Source organism: Malania oleifera, chromosome 6 (genome assembly GCF_029873635.1).
Source record: "Malania oleifera isolate guangnan ecotype guangnan chromosome 6, ASM2987363v1, whole genome shotgun sequence".
Taxonomy (NCBI): Eukaryota; Viridiplantae; Streptophyta; class Magnoliopsida; order Santalales; family Ximeniaceae; genus Malania; species Malania oleifera.
The window spans coordinates 29,765,913-29,787,509 of NC_080422.1; the positions used below are offsets into that span (position 1 = coordinate 29,765,913).

Below are 21,597 nucleotides of genomic sequence, written 5' to 3' on the forward strand. Positions count from 1 at the left end.
TAAAATATTATTTAAATATTTCTTAGGGTTATAATTCCTAAATAAATAAATATACCCTTAAATTTAGCTAAATTGCCAAAATTCCCAAATCCCATTCTCGCTTTGGAGTAGGGCCTAGAAAACCCCAATTAAAAAATTAATTATGCCAAAATGACGATAACGACGATTAGGACCCCGTGGTGGTGCTTGATAGTCGATTCAATAGAAGATTTAACCAAAAATTGAGAAATTGGGGAAAAATGACCTTTTCCTAAGAGCAGTGCCTAAGTCGATCCTATGAAAAATCTGTTCCAATAGAAATGTCGATGACGGAGTTAGGAACCCAATGACACCTTCCGTTTCCTGATCGGTCGAATATTCATCGAAAAATGAGGGAAGAGAGAGAAGTAGAGACGGAGGAGTGGATGGCGTAGGAAATCAGTTCAGGGGGGGGCGTGTCTCATATGCCTTCTTCTTCTTCTTCTTTCTTCTTCTTCTTCCTTCTTTTTACTTTACATATATTTATATATATTTATTACTTTAACTTATCATAATAATATTATATCATATATATATATATATATTTACTTGATATATATATCTTTATACTTTTTTTTTCTTTACTATTTTATTTATTTATTTATTTAATTTCATAATATTTAATTAATTCATTAATTAATTAATAATTACTTTTTTCATATTATTTATTTTTATTTGTTTTTTTTAATACATTAATTTAATAGTGTTTAACCAATTAATTAATTATCTTTTTTTATTTTAAATTTTTTTTCTCGGGTTATTACAAATTGTGTGTTGTGCGCAGGAAAAAATTTTGAGTGCGCAAACAATAGAAATTGTGTGTGTTGTATGTACAAAAAAGAATTGTAAGTGTGTTCTATGTGTTGGTAACATGGAAATGTTTTGTAAGTGAGAATGCTTAGTGTTAGTTATCTTGTAGAACTTGTGAGGTACATTAGTGTGTGACCATATTTATTGTCTTGTGTGAGCATCTCAATGTATGTCCAAGTGTAAGGTCTTGGGCACATATTTTCATTTTGTAAGAATGTCCAGGTCGTAAAATTAAACAAACATACATACATATATATATATATATATATATATATATATATATATATATATATATGCAGCTCAACAATAAAACTACATACCCAAACAATTATTATTCAATCAGAGGAATTCAACAAGATGTTTGTTACTATCAAAGTGTGAAAAAAAGATGCCACAAATAACTTTAACAGCTACTGATTCCCACAACTTGTGAAAACTTACAAATCCTTTCTCAATCAGACAACTTTTCAGTTTTGGGAGTGCTTAGATATATACCCATCTCTAGTTGCAATCAAACAAGAATCCTAAATCACAAAAGCTAAATACAAACCTTCAAACCCAAAACAAAAGAATAGAAAAGAAAATTCGCAAGGCCTCACTATGGAAAAAAAATAAGGAAGAAGAAGTCTAACTACTTATTCAATCTGAATCATAATGCTCTGTTTGGTTACTCCAAAAAATGTAGAAGACATCATAGAAAATATAGGTCTAATAAGAAACAAAAAAGGATTTTCAGAATACATAAACAAGTGAACCATATTCAACCCTTGAACTAGTAAACAAAAATTTGATTCCTCAATACAAAAATTAATAAATACAATCATCACATCAGCCCAGAACGTGATGGCAATTGTATGATAGTATTTTATTTTCTATCTTGAAAACAAGCGAAAAACCAGTGCCTGCAGGGAAAAAAAAAAAGCATATTCATGAATCTTTATTAAGAATGTTCTGAGTACCAAAGAAGATAGTAACCTCTGCTTCCCCAAATAAACTTCAGAATTCTTGACCTTAATGGTGATGGAGCAGACGATAAGGTCATCGAGGATGATGAAGGACAATGAGGTCATGGATGACAGAGAAGGATGACGAGGCCATGGATGGTGGTTGCTGCATCAACAATTCTTTATCTAGTTTACCCGGAGTTTCTTTTCAAAATTGATTTGAAATGTGATAAGCCTGCCCATGTAGAAAAAATGAATTTATCCTTTCATCTTATAGGTTGTCTCTTATAGTTAAGGTATGATTTAAATATTAATTTTACTTCTCTTGAATCTTGATGCCCTTCTGCAATGACCGCAAGAAGGGCATCAAGATTCAAGAGAAATAAAATTAATATTTAAATCATACCTTAACTATAAGAGACAACCTATTAAATGAAAGGTTAAAATTCATTTTGTCTACATGGGCAGGCTTATCGCATTTCAAATCAATTTTGAAAAGAAACTCCAGGTAAACTTGATAAAGAATAACCATCCACCCTACTATAAGAGTACCTGAACCTCTCGATTCTTACCTCCATGTCCATCATAAACTCCAAGGAATGAAGTGAAGGACCTTGGCTAGTAGCTTCACGAGAAACATGTAAACCTCTTTGTTAGCCATAAATGAAATTGATCAGTATTTTATTAGGCTTCATTCAACATTTTTTGCCTCTATTGGGATGCAAAAAATGTGATAAAGCATAAAAATAAAGTCATATATTGGTCCATCAAAAATATAAAATGATGTTAAAAGATTATAATTTTAGAAAAATATGTTATAGTTACAAATCAATGGCAGCTCTTCAATGTTCTAATATAAAGAATCTTTATCTTAGCTATAAAATTTTACAATGTTTAATTTTTAGATGTCTAAGTTACACATGTCTACACCAAACTAAATCTCCTAAGAATTTTGTATATTGTCATATTGCACAACAAGTAGGATACATCAAATTGGACAATCCTTAAGAGAGACATATTAACAGATCGAGCTTAAATTTAACTTCATTGTCGAAGATTCAAGTTAATATTGACAAAGAAGAAGGGGATATGGAGAGGGATGCAAGTTACCTCTTATTGTGTAGCAAAAGCACTATATAGGTCACTGATGAATGTTCGGCAAGATCAAGGGCGTCAATCACTTGGGAACAGCGGGAGACTAGGAAAGGGGTTCAACGGGGGTCGCAGCGGGAGACTGGGAGAGGGCGTACGTACCAGGCCGTTAGTCCGCTAGGGCTCCGACAAAGCCTGAGATGTCCGACGAATAGGGCGTACCAGGCGAGAGTAGCGGGAGACTGGGAGGCTGAGAGAGGTTCACAGGAGCAGGAGGGGAAGATTGGGAGGCCGAGAGAGGTTTGCGGGAGCAGGAGGGGAAGACTGGGAGGCCAAGAGAGGTTCGCGAGAGCAGAAAGGGAAAAGGACGAGCCAGCTGAGGAGCATGAGGGGAAAGTGTGGGAAAATATCTCGCGGAAAGGAATAAGGATTTTTGGGCATTAGTGACGGTTTCAAAACCGTCTCTACTGTTCTTCCTTTTATTTTTTTTAAATAACATAGCATTAGTAACAATCCACAATTCGTCACTAGTAATGGCTTAGTACTAACGAATTTAGAAATTCGCTACTAATAAGGGACCAGTTGTGACGAATTTATAAATTCGTCACTAATATTCTGAATTTAAATTTGTTCTTCTTTTTTTAAAAAAAGAAATATTAGTGACGCATCTAAAAATTTGTCACTATTGGTCTTTTATTAGTGACGAATTTACAAATCATCACTAATACTCTGAAATTAAATTTTTATTAATTTTTTTTTAAAAAGAGGAAGTATTAGTGATGACTATCAAATCTGTCATTAATATGTGACCAATAGTGACGAATTTATAAATTCGCCACTGATAGTGTGAACTTAAAATTTTTTATTTTTTAAAAATAAGAAGTATTAGTGACAATTCTCGAATCCGTCACTAATAAGGCCCAATAGTGACGAATTTACAAATTCGTCACTAATACTTTGAACTTAAATTTTTTTTATTATTTTTTTTAAAAGGAAGTATTAGTGACGGTTGTCAAATCCGTCACTAATAATGGACCAATTGTGAAGAACCTACAAATTCGTCACTAATACTCTGAACTTAAATTTTTTTTTTTATTTTCTTAGAAAAATAGTATTGACGGTTATTTAATCGTCACTAATGTTTATCTTTTAGTGATGGAATGAATTCGTCACTAAAACAAAAATCGTCACTAATATTTTCCCGGGTTAATTTATGCCCAAAAAATGTTTTCATGCTTTATTTTTCGATTTTAGTGACGAACATATTAGTGACGAAATTGAATTCGTCACTAATATGTTTGTCACTAAAAATCAGTTTTTTTTGTAGTGTCCAGGTATCACCATCTGAAGGTGAAAGCGAAGGACGTTCCAAAGACAACATTTAGAACCCGGTATGGTCATTATGAATTTATGGTTATGCCTTTTATTTTGACTAATGCACCTGCAGCATTTATGAATTTGATGAACAAGGTCTTTCACAAATACTTAGACCGGTTCATCGTGGTATTTATTGAAGGCATCTTAGTGTATTATAGGAGTGCTACAAAACATGAAGTTCATCTGAGACTGGTACTGCAAATGCTTAGGGAGAAGAAGTTATTTTCTAAACTAAAGAAGTGCGAGTTATGGCTGGAACAGATTGCATTTCTAGGGCACGTAACTTCTAAAGAATGAGTATCAGTGGATCTGAGTAAGATGGAGGCAATAGTGGACTATGCAAGACTGAAGAATGTTCAGGAGGTTAGAAGTTTTATGGGTCTTGCGGGTTACTACAGACGGTTCATAAAAGGGTTCTCCACTTTAGTAGGTCCTTTGACGCGATTCATGTGGAAGAACGTGAGGTATGATTGGACTGGTGAGTGCGAGTTGAGTTTCTAGGAGTTCAAATGACGACTAGTTACTGCTCCAGTTCTGACCATTCTATCTAGGGATGGTGGATTTGTTATCTATAGTGACGCCTATAAGAAGGGTCTTGGTTGTGTTCTAATGTAGTAGGGTAGAATAGTTGCTTACGCTTCTCGTCAACTTAAAGCGTACGACAAGAATTACCTAACACATGATATAGAATTGGCAATTGTAGTGTTTGCATTGAAAATTTGGAGGCACTACTTGTATGGTGAAAGGTGCGATATTTTTACTATAAGAAAAGTACATTTTCACCCAGAAAGAACTAAACATGAGACAGCGTAGGTGGCTTGAGTTGATAAAAGACTACAACTGTAACATTAGTTATCACCTAGGAAAAGCAAATGTGGTAGTTGATTCTTTGAGTCGGAAGTCATTTGATGCATCGCTCTCAACAATAGGAGTTTAGCATCAGATCTATATGGACCTAGAAAGGGTGGGCTTGGAGGTAGTAGAAGGAAATCATCAGGCACTCTTGCTAGCTTGGTAGTACAGGCGACCTTACAAGAGAGGATCCGAGCAGCGCAGAAGGAGGATCCAAAGCTGGTTAAGGTTACGGAAGGAGCTCATAGTGGGTTAAAGCTAGATTTCAGTATCCCTGGTGATGAAATATTGAGATTTCACAGTAAGGTTTGTGTACCGAATGATGCTGAGATTAAGCGGGTCATACTAGAGAAGGCACACCGTTCACTTTACATCGTACATCCTCGCAGTACGAAGATGTACTGAAATCTAAGGGAATCTTTCTGGTGGTCCAACATGAAAAAAGAGATCGCTCATTTCGTAAAGCAGTGCCTGACATGTCACCAGGAAAAGGTAGAGCACTAGAGGCCAGCAAGACCACTTCAGCCACTTGACATCCCAAAGTGGAAGTGGGAGCACATCTCGATGGATTTTGTGACGGGATTACCTGCGGTGGTGCATGGGCAGAATTCTATATGGGTTGTAGTTGATTGGCTGACAAAGAATACACATTTCATTCCAATCAGAGTCAACTCCTCTCTGAATAGGCTGGCAGAGCTATATGTGCAGGAGATTGTACGACTCCATGGTGTTCCTGTTTCTGTTGTTTCGGATCGAGATCCATGTTTTACATCTCATTTCTGGAAGAGCCTACAGGATGCCTTAGGATCGTAGCTCACATTCAATACGTCTTTCCACCCACGGATGGATGGGCAGTCTGAGAGGACTATACAGACACTATAGGTTATGTTGAAGGCTTGTGTACTTGACTTTGGTGACAGCTGGGTACGGTATCTACCACTTGTCGAGTTCGTGTATAATAACAGTTACTAGGCCAGCATAGAGATGGCACCTTATGAGGCATTATATGGACATCGGTGTCGATCTCCATTATACTTTGATAAGGTAGGTGAGCGGCAGATACTAGGCCTAGAACTGATTCAGCAAGCCTCTGCAAAGGTCGAGTTGATCAAGGAGAGAATCAAGGCAGTTCATAGTCGGCAGAAGAGTTATGCTGATACTTATTGACGAAAGCTGAAATTTTAGCTAGGAGATATGGTGTTTCTGAAGATCGCTCCGATGAAAGGGGTGATGAGGTTCGAAAAGAAGGGGATGTTAAGTCCTCAGTATATCGGGCCTTTCGAGATCCTGAAAAGGATAGGTTTGATTGCTTATCGAGTGGCTTTACCCCCAGCACTATTTAGAGTTCATGACGTGTTCCACGTGTCAGTACTGAGGAAGTACCTGCCAGATCCTTCGCACGTGTTCAGTTACAAGCCTCTAGAGATCAGTGATACTTTATCATATGAGGAGGTAATAGTACGGGTATTAGATCAGAAAGTTTAGTAGTTAGGAACTAAGAAAATACCACTAGTGAAGGTATTATGGCATAACCATACAGTGGAGGAAGTTTCATGGGAACTAGAGTAAGAAATACGCCAGAAGTACCCACAGTTATTTTATGGTACGTAAGTATGTATAGTAGTATAGGTGGTTCAGATTAAGTAGTATGGTTTTTGGGAGAGTTTTGTATGTATATGTAATCTTTCGAAACATCATGTTGTAACCACGGTATTCCTTTGCCATATATGAGGGTATATAACAAACTTGGCCGGAGCTGCTATGTTGGTGGTTGCCGACTCTTTGGTAAGACTGAGTCGTAAGTGTAGAATATGCGTAGTATCCATTAGAAAATTTCGAGGATGAAATTTTTATAAGGAGGGGAGATTGTAGTGATTTGAACTCGTAAATAAGGAAAATAAATAAGGATAAAAAGGGAATTTCAGTAGGGCTCATCGACGAAGCTAGTATATTTGTCGACGAAGTCCCTTCAGTTCTTTGTCATCAAATTCAGAGTGTCATCGATGAAGAAATACCGAGCGAACCAAAGAAAATATTCGAATGGGGTTTATCGACAAAGGTATAGCTTTGTCCATGAACTGAAAGGCTAGTTCGTCGACGAAGGCGCCGCTTCGTCGACGAATTTGACTCGATCAAAAGCTCTATAAATATCATTTTTGGTTGTTTAAAAGTGAAGAAAACCCAAAAGCTTTCTCTCTCTCTCTCTCTCTCTCTACATTCCTTCGTCGTTTGTTGTTTGTTTCTACGATCGGAAGTTTCTACGTGGATCAGAGGAGGAAACTCTATAGTTATAGTAGATCAGATCGCCGTTTTAAAGGTTTCTAGGATTGTCCCAAAAATCGAGGTAAGGATCTGACTTCGTTTATGATTCGATAGGTATGTAGTAGTTGAGATTATAGTAAAGTATTGTTCTTCAGTTTTTAGGTTTCGGGGATGCCGAGTCTTTGTTTTGGATCGATCTGTTTGTGTTTTGAAATTCAGAAATAGGTAAGGGGATTTGTTTACATCAATATTTTTAGAAAACTAAACTGCTAAAAAGTTAGCTTATATTTATATGTATGATATGACTGCTTATTTGCGAAGTTTTGCTTGGTAAAAATGTCGGTTTTTCAATTTTATGATTTTGGTAAAAATGAGGTTTTGATGTATAATATCAAAACTTTTCAAAACTTCTTGATTTGCATTAATCTTAACGTAGGAGATGCTTGAACCCTTTATTTTCCAGTTAAATGATATTTATCGAGTTATATACTATATAGCGGATTTTTGATCAAACGAGTGTGACATATGTGAATCTCTTTTAATACTTATATGAACCATGGGAACTAAAGTTCCATTTTACTATGTGAAAAATGTAGAAAATAGATGCCAATTATATACCAAGCTATAGACATAAAAAGGGTTAAGCCGAGAGGTTGTGTGTCAGTTTATGCCACCATAGGATTGCATGAGTTTGTGAAAATATTGGAACTGTACACGTGATTTGTGAATATGAAACAAGTTAATTCATTTTACCATAAATTGTATATATGATATTTGGAAACTGCAGCTTGTTACTATTAGAACCTTAAAAAGCTCATAGTTATATGAGAGTCTTAAAAAGCTCACCGTTATATGAGAGCCCTAAAAAGGTCACAGTTATAAGAGAGTTTTAAAAAGCTCAATGTTAAGCGTGGTTCTGTTGCTTTATATATATTGGATACAGTGCAACCATACATATGATTTTTAGTGTGGGTATCGAGATAGTTGGTTGGATATTAGAGTGGCCACAGGTGGATTAATGGACTAGGTGGTACCACTCATACTATAGTAAATTGCATAACCCATAGGCTAAGGGGTAATGTGTTGGCTTTTGTTATTATTGTATCTAAGCTAGACAGTGTTCTAAATATGCATATTTATGATTCGAAAACTAAAATGGGCAAAGTCACAGGTTTGGGTACTAGGCGGAGAGATCGTACAGTGTATGGGCCTGTACTCTACTCTAACCTCGGGGACTCTCGCTTGTTATAATGCTAAACAGTCTATTATGGGAACTAAGTTTAAAAACAAAGGTGTAGTCCCAAGAGGGGCGTGAATTGGGTTTTAAAATTTTCTTTTATTTCTTTTTAAGAATTCTTTAACTTAATTTAATTCTTTTAATGAATTCTTGATTTCTTGTTGATTTATCAAAATACACAACTAATACTTAAATAATATCCAATCCACAACCATATACCAATAAAGTACTTAAACAATCAATCAACTAAACCAATCAATTTTTCAATCAACCACAATATCCAAACTAAGATATAAGTTTCAGCTTTTGTTTGTTTGCAACCTTGTATATAAGAAAGTTTGATTCAAGCCCTATGGTAATGAATTTGCTAATTGCAATATAAAATCCAATACTCTTTCCAAAAGCTTAGATGTTAAATAAACTTTTAGTTAAAGAGTCTTTGGGTGTTTCACCAATCAACGTACTCCCTTATGGTTTCTGCAAAGTATGGATCAACCATTCTCTTTCGGTTCCGCAATCCCAAAAACAAATTAATCTTAAGTTTACTTAATATCTAATCCACGTAGTATACGATTAAGAATTTAAACATCCACGCAGTTTAATATATGTTGAAAGTAAAGAGAGTAAAGGAAATAGAGAGACTTCGGGATTTTATGAGGTTCGGCTTATACCTAGCCTACGTCCTCTCATTTGGCAAACTTCTAAAGGATTTACTGAAACCAACTCCTTTGCCGGGCGGAACAATACCATTTACACACTCCTTTAGTAGGCTAGAGCTCACCTCTTCAAGTGATATCCCCTCACTCGATCACTCATTCAATAGGCTAGAGCATCACCTCTCTAAGCAATACTCCACACTTAGCCAAGGATCCAAACAATCCTTGGAGTTGTCAATCTACAAGAAAATGAAAAAGAATTTATGTGTACAAGAAATACCCTCTAAAAAGAGCATGTTAGTACAAGTTCAGCACTATATACTTCAATGTAAAAATATCAACATGAAATAGAATGAAGCTCAAGTGTAAAATTCACCAAATTATTTCTTAGATGAAGGTTGGCAGTAGAAACTCAGAGTAGTAAGGATCAGCACTTCAGAATATTAGCACTTTCGTAATTCAACAGAGTTAGCAAGCAGTGACTTTGAATGCAAGAGAGCTTAGAGCAGATTTTTCAATTCTTGGTTCTTGGTTATAATTTGATTTGCAAAACCATGCATTTATAAGCTTTCAAAAGTGTTTTCGTGTTACCCAAGTTTACTTGGAGTATTTCCCAAGTTGTTTAGAAATTTTGGGGCACAAGCAACTAATATTTAAACTTTAAAACATTTAAAATTTTTGACTGTTAACAGTGTTCAGCCTTCTCAAGTTTCAGGTTCTGACGACTGAAGTTCCTTAATGCTTTAAAAATATTGAACTAGACACAGGGTTAGATGTCTGAAGTTGGGGTTCAGACTTTTGAAGTTGCAGGTTCAAATGACTAAAGTCAGGGTTCAGTCTTCTTATGTGCTTCTGTCTATTTCTGTGTTTCATCAATGAATCTTCAGATGACTAAACTTAATCTTCAATCTTTTGAAGTAATTCTTTAAACGACTGAGCATAAACTTCAGTCTTTTGAAGTTTTGAATCTTCAAACTTCTGAGCAATAATTTCAGTCTTCTAAGCAGTGCACTTTTTGGTTTTTTCATTTTAGTTTCAAAAATTTGCTTTACTCTCTTTCTTTGCTCTTTTATAAAATATTTTCTAGAGTTTTAAAATAGGTCTCTAAGTCCATGTATTACCCCTAAAAGAGCTTCAAAATATTTCAAACGATATTTAAATATTAAAGTACTTACATAAAGACTTCTAAAACTTTTCACATTTTAGGTACTTGAGTCTTCATGCTTTGTCTTTCTTTGAGCTCTCTCACTTTGCTTTTCTTTGGCTCTTTTGATTTTTAACTTTTCTTTGGCTTTCAACAAATCATCCATGTCCTCATTTTTTTCAAGCTTTAAAATATCATCTTTAAATCCATGCTTTGACTCTTTTAAGCTTCATTTGATCCTTGTGAACACTTTGACCTTACTTTCACATATGTGATTCTTGTGAGTTCTAAAATATCTCCACTCAACAAAAAATGTTAAGTTCTACTTATTTGTTAGCATCATAACAAGATTTTAAGCCTTGTTAGGCCAACAATGTCTATATATCTCCTATATTACAGTATTTAGAATACGTCTTACATGTATTTGTTTTTAATTGAAATAAACACATGTGGTGATATACTGATGTAATATCTTCCACCTTACTGAGAAGTGTCTTACCCCAATATACAACCTTTGTTTCAGGTCCTATAGGACGTCGATCCTAGTTGCTAGATGGACTTGGAGGGTCATTTTGATTTTTGGCTTTCGTAAGCATTTTGTATATGTAATAAACTGAGTCTAGAATATCTTTTAAAGATTTTGAGAACATGTTATGTCTTAAGTACGATCTTATATATATGAGGATACAATTAGAAGTTCTGGTATGTCTTTTAGATTTTCTATATAGATGTTTATGTTCTCCATTGTGCATGAGATTTCAGATTAGTATGAAATACCTGTATATCCCTATTCAGGGCAGGTTGTATATGTATGTTTTCTAGAGACATGTATATTATACAGGTGTAGTTGCACTCCAGAGCCATACAATGGGCCGAGGCATTACATACATGGATCCAAAGAATCCTCTACTGGTCGATTTAATAGAAGAGGATGAAGAGGCCAAGCCCAACATCATGAAAATAATGTTGACCCTTTAGTGGCCAACTATATTGAGGAGGAAGGATATTTTGACTTGGCCGAGTATAGAGAATTCAAGAACTCCTTTTCGGCCAGTAGCTCAAAGCTTGTAAATAATGAAGACTTATGTGATTTTGAGGACGAGGATTGTCTCAGAGATCAAAAGGATCTTAAACAAGCTAATCGAATAAGCTTGATTCCCTATATTAAGACTTCAGTGATACAATCTCGTTAGGATATTGCAAAATTCATTAGTGAAAATATTGAGTCAGCCAAGAATTGTATGTGAAATAAGATCCAAATAAAATGGAGTATATGACCCATGCATGTGGTGGAGTAGGCGGCATATAATGTTTTGGGTTAGTACCAAGTTAGTCTCTAACCCACAAGAAAATGTCAAGTTTAGCTAGGTATCTGATAAAAATGGGCGGGAAAGTCCTATTAATTATTGTAGGATAATATTTGTTTAGGGGCATTCCAACCGTTAAAATTTGAGGCTTTATATTGAAGGTCTCATGTTTTAGTATTGAAAAGGGTGGGAAAGGGTATAAAATGAAATTGATTATCAACTAGTGTGTGCTACCAATATAGACAAAAACAAAAGTTGGACAAAGAGTGTTTTCCCTTCAATTTGAAACACAACCACTCACTCAAATTCTACAATTTGTGTATGTGTAAAATTCTATTTGTTACATTCAGTTTACACAATGAAATAAAGTGATAATAGAATGACAATTAAATAGAAATATAGTAAAGTCGGTAAAGAGTTAAAAAAATTTATTTCATTTTAAAGCAAATGAACACAAATAAATTGATATTTTTCATGGAATAAATTAAAATAACTATTTCACGTTTCAATGGAAGAATGCCTATTTTTATGCTATTTTACAACAATACTATGTCATGATTATTTTCCTTAAACAATCATTGATTTTATTTTTTAAATTTTTATACTTTAACATATCTAATCTCATTTTATTTTTTTTTCCTTAATCGTTGTAGATAATGTAAAATGTGTACAATTTGTTTTCTTATCAAAGTAAAAAAAAAAAAAAAGGGGGTGACAAAAGGAATCGTTAATAGAAGTGAGATCTTCTTTAGTTTTCTCTATTTTATATTTACTTTTTGTTGATTATGTTAAGGCCCACAATGCATAGAGTATTATAAAATGGTTATAACTTATCTCTAGTTTTGACTTCTCTAAATCTACTGTGCAATGATGCATATCGTTGATATTTTACATGTTTGAATATTTGTCACAAAATTCACATTTGTATAATAGAAGAGTTGAGGGCAACTATCTTTCATTTGGCTTTGACCACTATACTATACATTAATGCAACGACCATGTTTTGGAGACTTAAATATTTTTAGTCCATTATGTAGCAAAATGTTACCTTATGTTTTGGAACATGTGTTTCGAACTTTGAATTTAAATTTCAATGAATTTAGATAAACCAAAGTTTAAATTAAATTATATTAAATTTCTACCAAATCCACACAAGCTCAAATTTAAGAATCGAATTCTATGCTCCCAAACACTATCTTAATATGCTGAGCATCTTGACCATACACACATAACCGAGATCCTCACATCTCATACTCTTACAATCCTATCCCAAAGTTTATATTTGAGATTTTTAAGATAAAAACTATATATTATAATTGTTTATATTTACTTATTAATTTTTGAACCAACCACCATGAGTTAGAAGGGTGTGAAGGAGCTTTTTCTTGATAATGACGTGACATATAAATGTCTTGGTAGAGGGAATATGAGCACGCAGTTTAGTGTGCACGGTTTGACCCATATCCAACTCATATACACACTTGGGGAAATAAATTATACTTTCTAAATTCAGCTAATCATTTCACTCTTTGTATCCATTTAAAAAATTAGGTATAACTTTATAAGATTGCAGCATGTGCCCTATCAATTGAGACTTTGTCTTTTTTTCAAAAGAAAATAAATACATGTCATATATTATTACATTTGTACAATTCATTCTATGTTTGGAAAGATCTTAAATTTGAATTTGTATTTAATTTAGATAAGATGTAATGTAAAATCATATTGAAATTTATTGAAATTCACTCAAATTCAAATCTATGATTACATATGGGTTCACCCATATTTTTGTGGAAGACACAACTGTTAAAAATGAATTAATAAAAATTACTTGTTTTATCGGTGTATATATGTGTGTGTGTGCCCGCGCGCGTAGTTAGAAAGAAAAAGTCAATTTTAAGTGTTTGATAAAAAGTTGTAGTTTGAAAATATTTAACATGATTAAAGTACTTATGTAATTTTAGAAAATGCAATTAAAATGTTGATAATTTTGCAATATTTGAAGTAAGAAGAAAACATTAAGGACATATAACAAAGAATAGAAAAATTTGTTTAAAAAAACTAGTTTTGTACTTTCAAAAGTATCATATTCTTTAGTTTAAAAATCTACTATAAAGCTGAAAGCTAATTTCTGAAAAACTAAAAAAAAAAAAAAAAGCTATTCACCAAATGTATTGTATTTGTGTATGACTCTTATACTTATTGGGAATCACAAACAAAGGAAGGAAAACATGAGATAGAGGTCTTCTTGTACTGGTAGCAGAAGACTCGTCGATGAGTGCCCTGTGCTCGTCGACGAGTAGATACCGAGAGTCAGAAAATCTCAGAGTTAAAGACTCGTCGACGAGAGGATAGACTCGTCAACGAGTGGACTCTTTGATTTATCGACAAATCCCCTATTCTCGTCGACGAGTGCGCCTGGACTACGAGAAGAAATTCAAATTTTGAATTTGAACGTTGGGATATAATAGAAATCTTTGTGAAGTGTATTATGCATTCTCAAATTTCTTAGTGAAATTTTTGTGCCAATTGTTTCCGTGGATGTAGGCTTTTCCGAACCAAGTACATCTTGTTGCTGTACTTGTTATTTTATGTTTTCTGCTTGAGTTTGATTTACATGTTGCGTGTTTATTCCACTGTGCATCTTATATCCGATCTATTATTACAAAAAATTCTTATGGAAATAAACAATTCTTAATTACAAAACATGAGATTCCATTTTTCATGGGAATCCTAGTGACTAAGTTATCCTTACAAAATTACAATAATGTCCCATCGCTCTCTCTCTCTCTCTCTCTCTATATATATATATATATATATTATGCACTATTATTATTATATATAATAATAAATTTTCATACCAATAAAAGTAAAAAAAAAAAAATCAATAAAACATGGAAGTACTACTATAATATAAGCCACTCATTGCCTTATGACACAAACTTAATTTGATACATATCATTTGAAATAATAATTATTCTTCTTATATGTGTTTGATATAACCATGAACTCCTTTTTGTTATCTTGGATTGGGGTTTTCCTGGGAGTTTAATTTCTGCGCAGCTTCCTGCTGCAGTAATCGTGTATATGAAGTGTTTCGCTTTGTAATTAAAAACAACAGAGGAAAACAAAAAATAAATAAATAAAACAACAAGAAAAACGCCCCTAATTCTAAACAGCCCACCCTCTTGGAAAACTTAATTGCCACAATGAATAGATGGCCCAGAAAAAGGCAAAGTCGATGGTTTAAGGGTCCTTCATTTGCTTTGTAGCTTTGCGTGAACGTCAAATGTGATGTTAACAGAAGCGCTATCTCATGACAACATTGCAAAGACCAAAACTCTCCCTCTATTGTTTACTCCAAGTTTCAACTTAAACGTGAAACATTTGACATGCCCACCATTTTACTTTTACAGGGAATAAAGCATACAACAAGTAATGGTCTACGTTGAATCATAACTGTAAAAATAAACATGAGAATTGCGTTTCCTTTTTCCCAACAAGCCCTATAAAAGCAATACTTCTCTGCCCGGACAAAATCTCATTCCCTTCTCTCTGTACTTGAGTACACCAATAGACTGATCTTTGTTGCAATTTGCTGACCATATATTCTCTGTAAAGGAACCTAGCTAAATAGCAAGCTCATTCCTTACCAAGCTGCCTGATCAATCTTCCACAGCATCATATCTAGAGCTGCTATATTTCCATACAGATAAACATAAATATATGCAGTTTCTTCAGCCCACCATGACTTCAAAATTCGACGAGCTTCGGTGGATCCTTCAAATCCGCCAGGGGCTGGAGGAAGAGGTCGAAGAGGATGGAGATATCCAACTTGTCTGCATCTTCAGTGTCCCTAAATCTCTCTTTTCTACTGATCCACATTCGTATATGCCACACCAAGTTGCTCTCGGACCTTATCATCATTGGCGTCCGGAGCTCTATGGCATGGAGCGGTATAAGGTTGCCGCGGCCAAAAGAGTTCAGAAGCAACTCCAAAGCCAGGAGTTTCAAAATCTTGTCGATCAACTGATCAAATTGGAGTCGAGGATTCGAGAATGCTACCATATGTATATTGATTTCAATGGTGAAACCTTGGCGTGGATGATGGCCTTAGATGCTTCCTTCTTGCTTGAGATCCTTCAAAGCTATGGCATCGTCAACGAAGGAAAGGAAATAGTGCGAGTTTCCTCAGGGATGTCACAGTTGGTAGATTACACCGGGAGGAAATCGGCTTACAACGCGATTCTTAGAGATATGATAATGCTTGAGAACCAAATTCCTCTTTTCATATTAAGGAAGGTGATGGAACTTCAATTCTCGCCTCAAGAACCTGCGGATGACATGCTCTTTTCCATGTTGATGGGGTTTTGTAACGAGCTTTCGCCTTTCAAGATGATGGAAAAGTTTCCCAAAATCCAAGTTTCAGACAGTTCCCACATGCTTGACTTTTTGTACCATATCATCACACCCGAAGTCGAAGAACCATCTGTTGCGATCACGGTCGAATACCAAGATGAACCAAAAGAAGAGGGAAATGAATGGTTTGGCGATACAAGTTACATAAAGCAACTCATTGAGCAGACATGGAACTTGCTTTCAAGATTAAACATTGGTCTAATACAATCCATAAGAAAAGTGTCGACGTCAAGACCAGTTAAAGTCATACTTAAATTACCTTGGAAACTCATCTCTAACCTTCCTGGCTTTTCCTTCTTGAAGTTAGCTGTTGAATATTTTTTCTTAACCCAAGACAAAGAGGCAGTGAAACCAGAAAATGGGAGCTCTAGCTCTAATAGTAACATTTACAAGCCCCCATTAGTGGGAGAAATAGCAATACCTTCTGTCACCCAGCTCTCGAAATCCGGAGTTCGCTTTTCGCCCACAAATGGTGGCATATCAACCATTGAATTTAACATTAAAACGGCAACACTTTACCTCCCTATTGTCAGTGTAGATGTAAACACTGAGGTTGTTTTGAGAAACTTGGTAGCATACGAGGCATCAAACGCATCGGGGCCGTTGGTTTTTACCCGTTACACCGAACTGATGAATGGGATACTCGACACGGAGGAGGATGTGAGACGGCTTCGAGAGAGAGGGATCATTTTGAACCATTTGAAGAGTGATCTAGAGGTGGCCAACCTCTGGAATGGTATGAGCAAGTCCATCAGATTGACAAGAGTGCCATTCCTGGATAAGGTGATTGAAGATGTGAACCAGCACTACAACAGCAGATGGAAGGTAAAAGCTGATAAATTTATGAAGCGCTATGTGTTTGGCTCATGGAAAATTCTCTCATTGTTGGCTGCAATTATGCTTTTGCTGCTAATGAGTTTCCAGGCTTTTTGTTCAGTGTACAACCCTCGTATATTTCAGGTGAAAATCACTTGATGAGAGGGTAGGGTGGCTTTGTGGGGATACCATTGTTTGCACTGTTTTTAATTGGGCATATGTGGCTTTGACTTCCTCCTATTATTTTTGTTTTTCTCTTTTTTTGGCATCAGCCAAAATTCTGATTTTTTTTTTTTTTTGTGTGAAATTGTCAAACCATTAATATTGTACACATGTGAATTTCAGTTCTTTGATTTAAATTTGTGTGATTTTAGATGTAACTGTATACAATTTTTTATTGTTTTTTTTTTATGCACTATTAAGAAAAAAGGTTTTTGGTGATGAAATTAATAGTGACGAACTCAATTTCGTCACTAAAAATGGGTATTAGTGACATTTTTAGCAACCGTCGCTAATACTTTCATCACCAAAAATTTATTTTTCCCCTCAAACTATCGCGGGAAACCATTTTTAGCTCATAAATTATTTCGGAAAAATATTAGTGACGATTAAAGGCTATTCATGACAAATTCAATTTGTCACTAAAAGTCACTTATTAGTTATTAATAAATAAAAATAGTATAGTTAGCACTATTAGTGACAATTGGGGATATTCGTCATTAATAATATGATTTTAGTGACGGTTTAGATTCTTCACTAATAGTATTTTTATTTTTAAAAATGTAAAAATAATTAAGTTAACACTAGTAGTGACGAATAGGTAGATTCGTCACAAATAATAGAGTATTAGTGACGGTTTAGATTCATCACTAATGATATCTTTACTAAAAAAAAAAAAAATTTAGTTATCACTATTAGTGATGAATCTCCTCATTCGTCACTAATAAGAGGGTATTAATGACGGTTTAGATTCGTCACTAATAGTATTTTTATTTTTAAAAAAAATGTAAAAATAATTTAGTTAACACTATTAGTGATGAATAAAGTAGTTTGTCACTAATAATAAAGTATTAGTAACGATTTAAATTCGTCACTAATACCCACAAATATATCTACATGTGCCGCTTGGGTTTCCCCCAATCTCCCTCATTTCTCTCATTTCCTTATTTGTTTACCGCTCCTCCCCTCTCGAACATTTCCTTCTTTCCCTCCTTCCTTTCCCTGATCTGTATCGCTCCTCCTCTCCCGATCCTCCTCTCTCTATCGTAGCCCATGTGAAAACCCTGGAAAATGTTTAATATTTATGTGCTTTAATATTTAAATATTTTTTGAAATATTATTGAAACTTTTTAGGGGATATTTATGGACTTAAAGACCTATTTTAAAATCCTGAAAAATGTTTTATGAAAGATCAAAACATGTGAGCAAAATTAAATTTGAAAAACCAAAAAAAAGAAAAATCAATAAGAGGTCTGCCCAACTGATTGACCAGAAACACTCTGGTTCAGTCAGTCGAGTGACAAAGAAATACCATGAGAAATAACTATCCAGTCAACTGATTCAATAAACGTAAACCACCCAGCCGACTGACAGTACCCAGCCGACTGACCCAAAATGAACTATGTCATGCAAGCCGACTAACTATTTCCTAATTTAATTTTTGAGAGACAGAAGGGTGTCAGCCACCTATCCAGCCAACTAACCCTGTGAAAATACACTTCCTGATCACCTGTCCAGCCAACTGACTCCACTGGTTTTGATTTTTTAAATTCCAACGGAAAATTTTCAAAAATTAGTTTTTCAAAAATGAACGTTGTAAAAATTAGAGGACACTCCAAGTCACTTGGGAAACAAGGAAACTAATCCTAGAATACCTATAAATACTCTTTTAATCCCAAGAATTCATACATACAAGCAATCACATAGCATACTTGCATCAAGGATTTCACTAAATCCATGTTCCTTAAATTGGGACGGAGCTTCCCTTACAATCCGCTGCTTACAAAAGGTACAACTCCCTCCTACTCCGTTGCTTACAAGAGATACAACTCTCTCCTCACACATCGGTTCACACACCGAACCGTGTATACAATAGAATTTGAAAAATAACACTCAAAAAATGCTTCTAACAAAAGCATGTAAGTACAAATCAAATTCCTAATACATTAACATATGATATAGCCTGAAGCTCATGATGTATGAAAATGATACAATCGTTTTATGTATGATATGCTTCAACAAACAAAACCTTTTTTTTTTAACCAAAATTCCCACGTAATGATATATTTAAAATACTTTAGAATATATTAGGGTTCTAGTTCACTTCGTAAAGATGCCCAAATATATTTGATTTGAACCTATTAATAAAAATTTTGTCTTGAATATTAAGTCAATCGACAACACAAAGTTTTCTTTCAAGTATTCAATCACAACACCACCTTTAATCAAGTAATGATCTTGTTTAAAATAAATATATATATATATATATATATATATATATATGTATGTGCACTTTCAAGATCAACCTTTTACTCAAAATAAATTTTTCAATAATAAGCTATATGAACAATATATACTTGAATCAAAAACTGATCAACCAAACTCTAACAAACTTTCTCAAGTAATGATCTTTTCAAAAAACAATTTTTATACGTATGTGCACACTCAAGATCAAAACTTTTCTAATGATAATCAAGAACACGAAATGAGATGAGAAGTTCTTAAGAATAATAACTTGAATGATCAAATCTCAATACTAGATTGAAGTATAGTTGAATGAATGAATGCCCTTTGATTTCTAAAGTAGATTTGCCCAAAGAAGATGAATGAAGAATGAAGTATAGGCAATTGTATAACAATCAGCACAAGTTTCTTTATATTCTTGCAATGAGATATGTTCTTCTTTTGTTGTGTGTCTTAGCTTCGTTCTAGGGTTTAGATATTCAGTATATATAGTGCCTTACCCTTAGGATTGATCTCAGCCATTGGATCAAGGAAATAGCTTGCGAGTTCATTTAATAAAAATCACAATTTTAATTTTCCCGTAGGTTCAGGCGCCTGAGGTCGAAGGCCCAGGTGACCGAAGTTTTGTAACCCTTTGAAAATTTAACTTAGGATGTAGGGTTAGGCGCCTAAAGATAGGGTTAGGCTCCTGAAGTGGCGAGTTCAAGTCACCTGACGAAGTGCCTCGGCAACTTACTGTGTTTCTTATTAATTTTTCAGGCTACCGAACTTAATCTTTAGGCTCTTGAAGAAATTCTTCAGGCGACTGAGGTGGAGTTCAGGCTACTGAAGTCCCTTTTTTCTCTATTTTTCTTTTCTAGTTTAAAATTCTGCTTTGCTCCTTTTCTTAGGTCTTTTATAAAAAAAAATTTTCATTATTTTAAAAACATTTCTAAGTCCATGGAAGTTCCCTAATGGTGTACATGAAATGCATGAATCCTAAAATCATTCTAAGTTACGTTGAGCCTCAAATTAAATCATGCGAAAATGTAAGTACATAAGTTCTACATACCCATTCCCAAGATATTCTTGAACTTTTTCGTTTGCATCTTGATTCTCGTACTCTTTGGGTTCCATGGATCTTGCCAAGATTTATTAGCTTTACTTTATAACTTTCATGACTCGTTATCTTTCTGTACATGTTTAATATAGTTTCTATTCACAAACTCAATGCACAGATCAAATGCCAAGTGATTTGTCATTATCAAAACCAGATTAGACTCGTAGAGTCAACAAACCTATCAAGTACAGGTTTTATAAGAAAATGTCCAATTTACAGACGACATACTGCCGAAATTTCGATGGACATTTCCCAACATAAAACCTTGTCCAATGATGATTATAATAAAATTAAAGTTAAAATCTTTTTGAAAGGATGAGTAAAAACTAAATGAAAATTAAATTTCATCATCACATAATCATCAAGTAATTAAGGAGCGTAACTCCATCCCTAGAAAAAGAGCATAAAGAACTCATATGCATTATGCTATGATTTTTGAATATTGAGCCTCTTCTAAGAACCGTGAACATCATATCTCGTTTTTTAAAGCTTTATGTTTTGATATTAATTATTCTTGGTTATGTGCTTTATTTCATGTTTTAATGTATGTTTTCTGATGCATGTGTGATCTATAGGGATGATTATATTGGTCGAATGGTAAAATGAATAAATCTTAATCCAGTATATTCGTTTTGAAAGACTTAAAAAAAATTGATTGCTTATACTTCTTGGAATTCTTAATGAAATTAATCCTTATTAAGTCTAAGCAGTTTATTTCATCTAAGCTTGGATTCAATTTGAAAGGGGGAGCATCTTAAACTAAATTCTAATCGTGTTATGCTCACCAATATCTTTTAGCTTAGATTCATTTTGAATCAAGTGTGGCATGTGCTTGAATGAAAAGTCATTATTGAAAATCCTAATTTGAAATATGTTGATTTGTCACAATCATTTGATTTTGCCATATGATTCGCTTTAAATTGTCTGACATCTTTAGGATCATTGTGGTTGTGTTTTTCTGGTTATATTTCAGCTTGTGTGCTTATTTAACAAACTAGGAAAATGTTGCTTGCTTGCATGTTGTTTTTGGCAAGCAACCCACAGTACTTCGAGCAAACATCATAAGGGGGATATATATTTATATATATATATATACTTATA

At 34.2% G+C, this 21,597-nt stretch overlaps 1 protein-coding gene across 1 annotated transcript; it reads left to right on the forward strand.

The window, feature by feature from the left end:
* Nucleotides 1-15,446: 15,446 nt before the first annotated feature.
* On the forward strand, nucleotides 15,447-17,093 carry LOC131158536 (putative UPF0481 protein At3g02645). The gene has a single exon (XM_058113407.1). It carries the CDS (start codon nucleotides 15,447-15,449, stop codon nucleotides 17,091-17,093), a length of 1,647 nt encoding a protein of 548 aa, XP_057969390.1.
* Nucleotides 17,094-21,597: the final 4,504 nt, after the last annotated feature.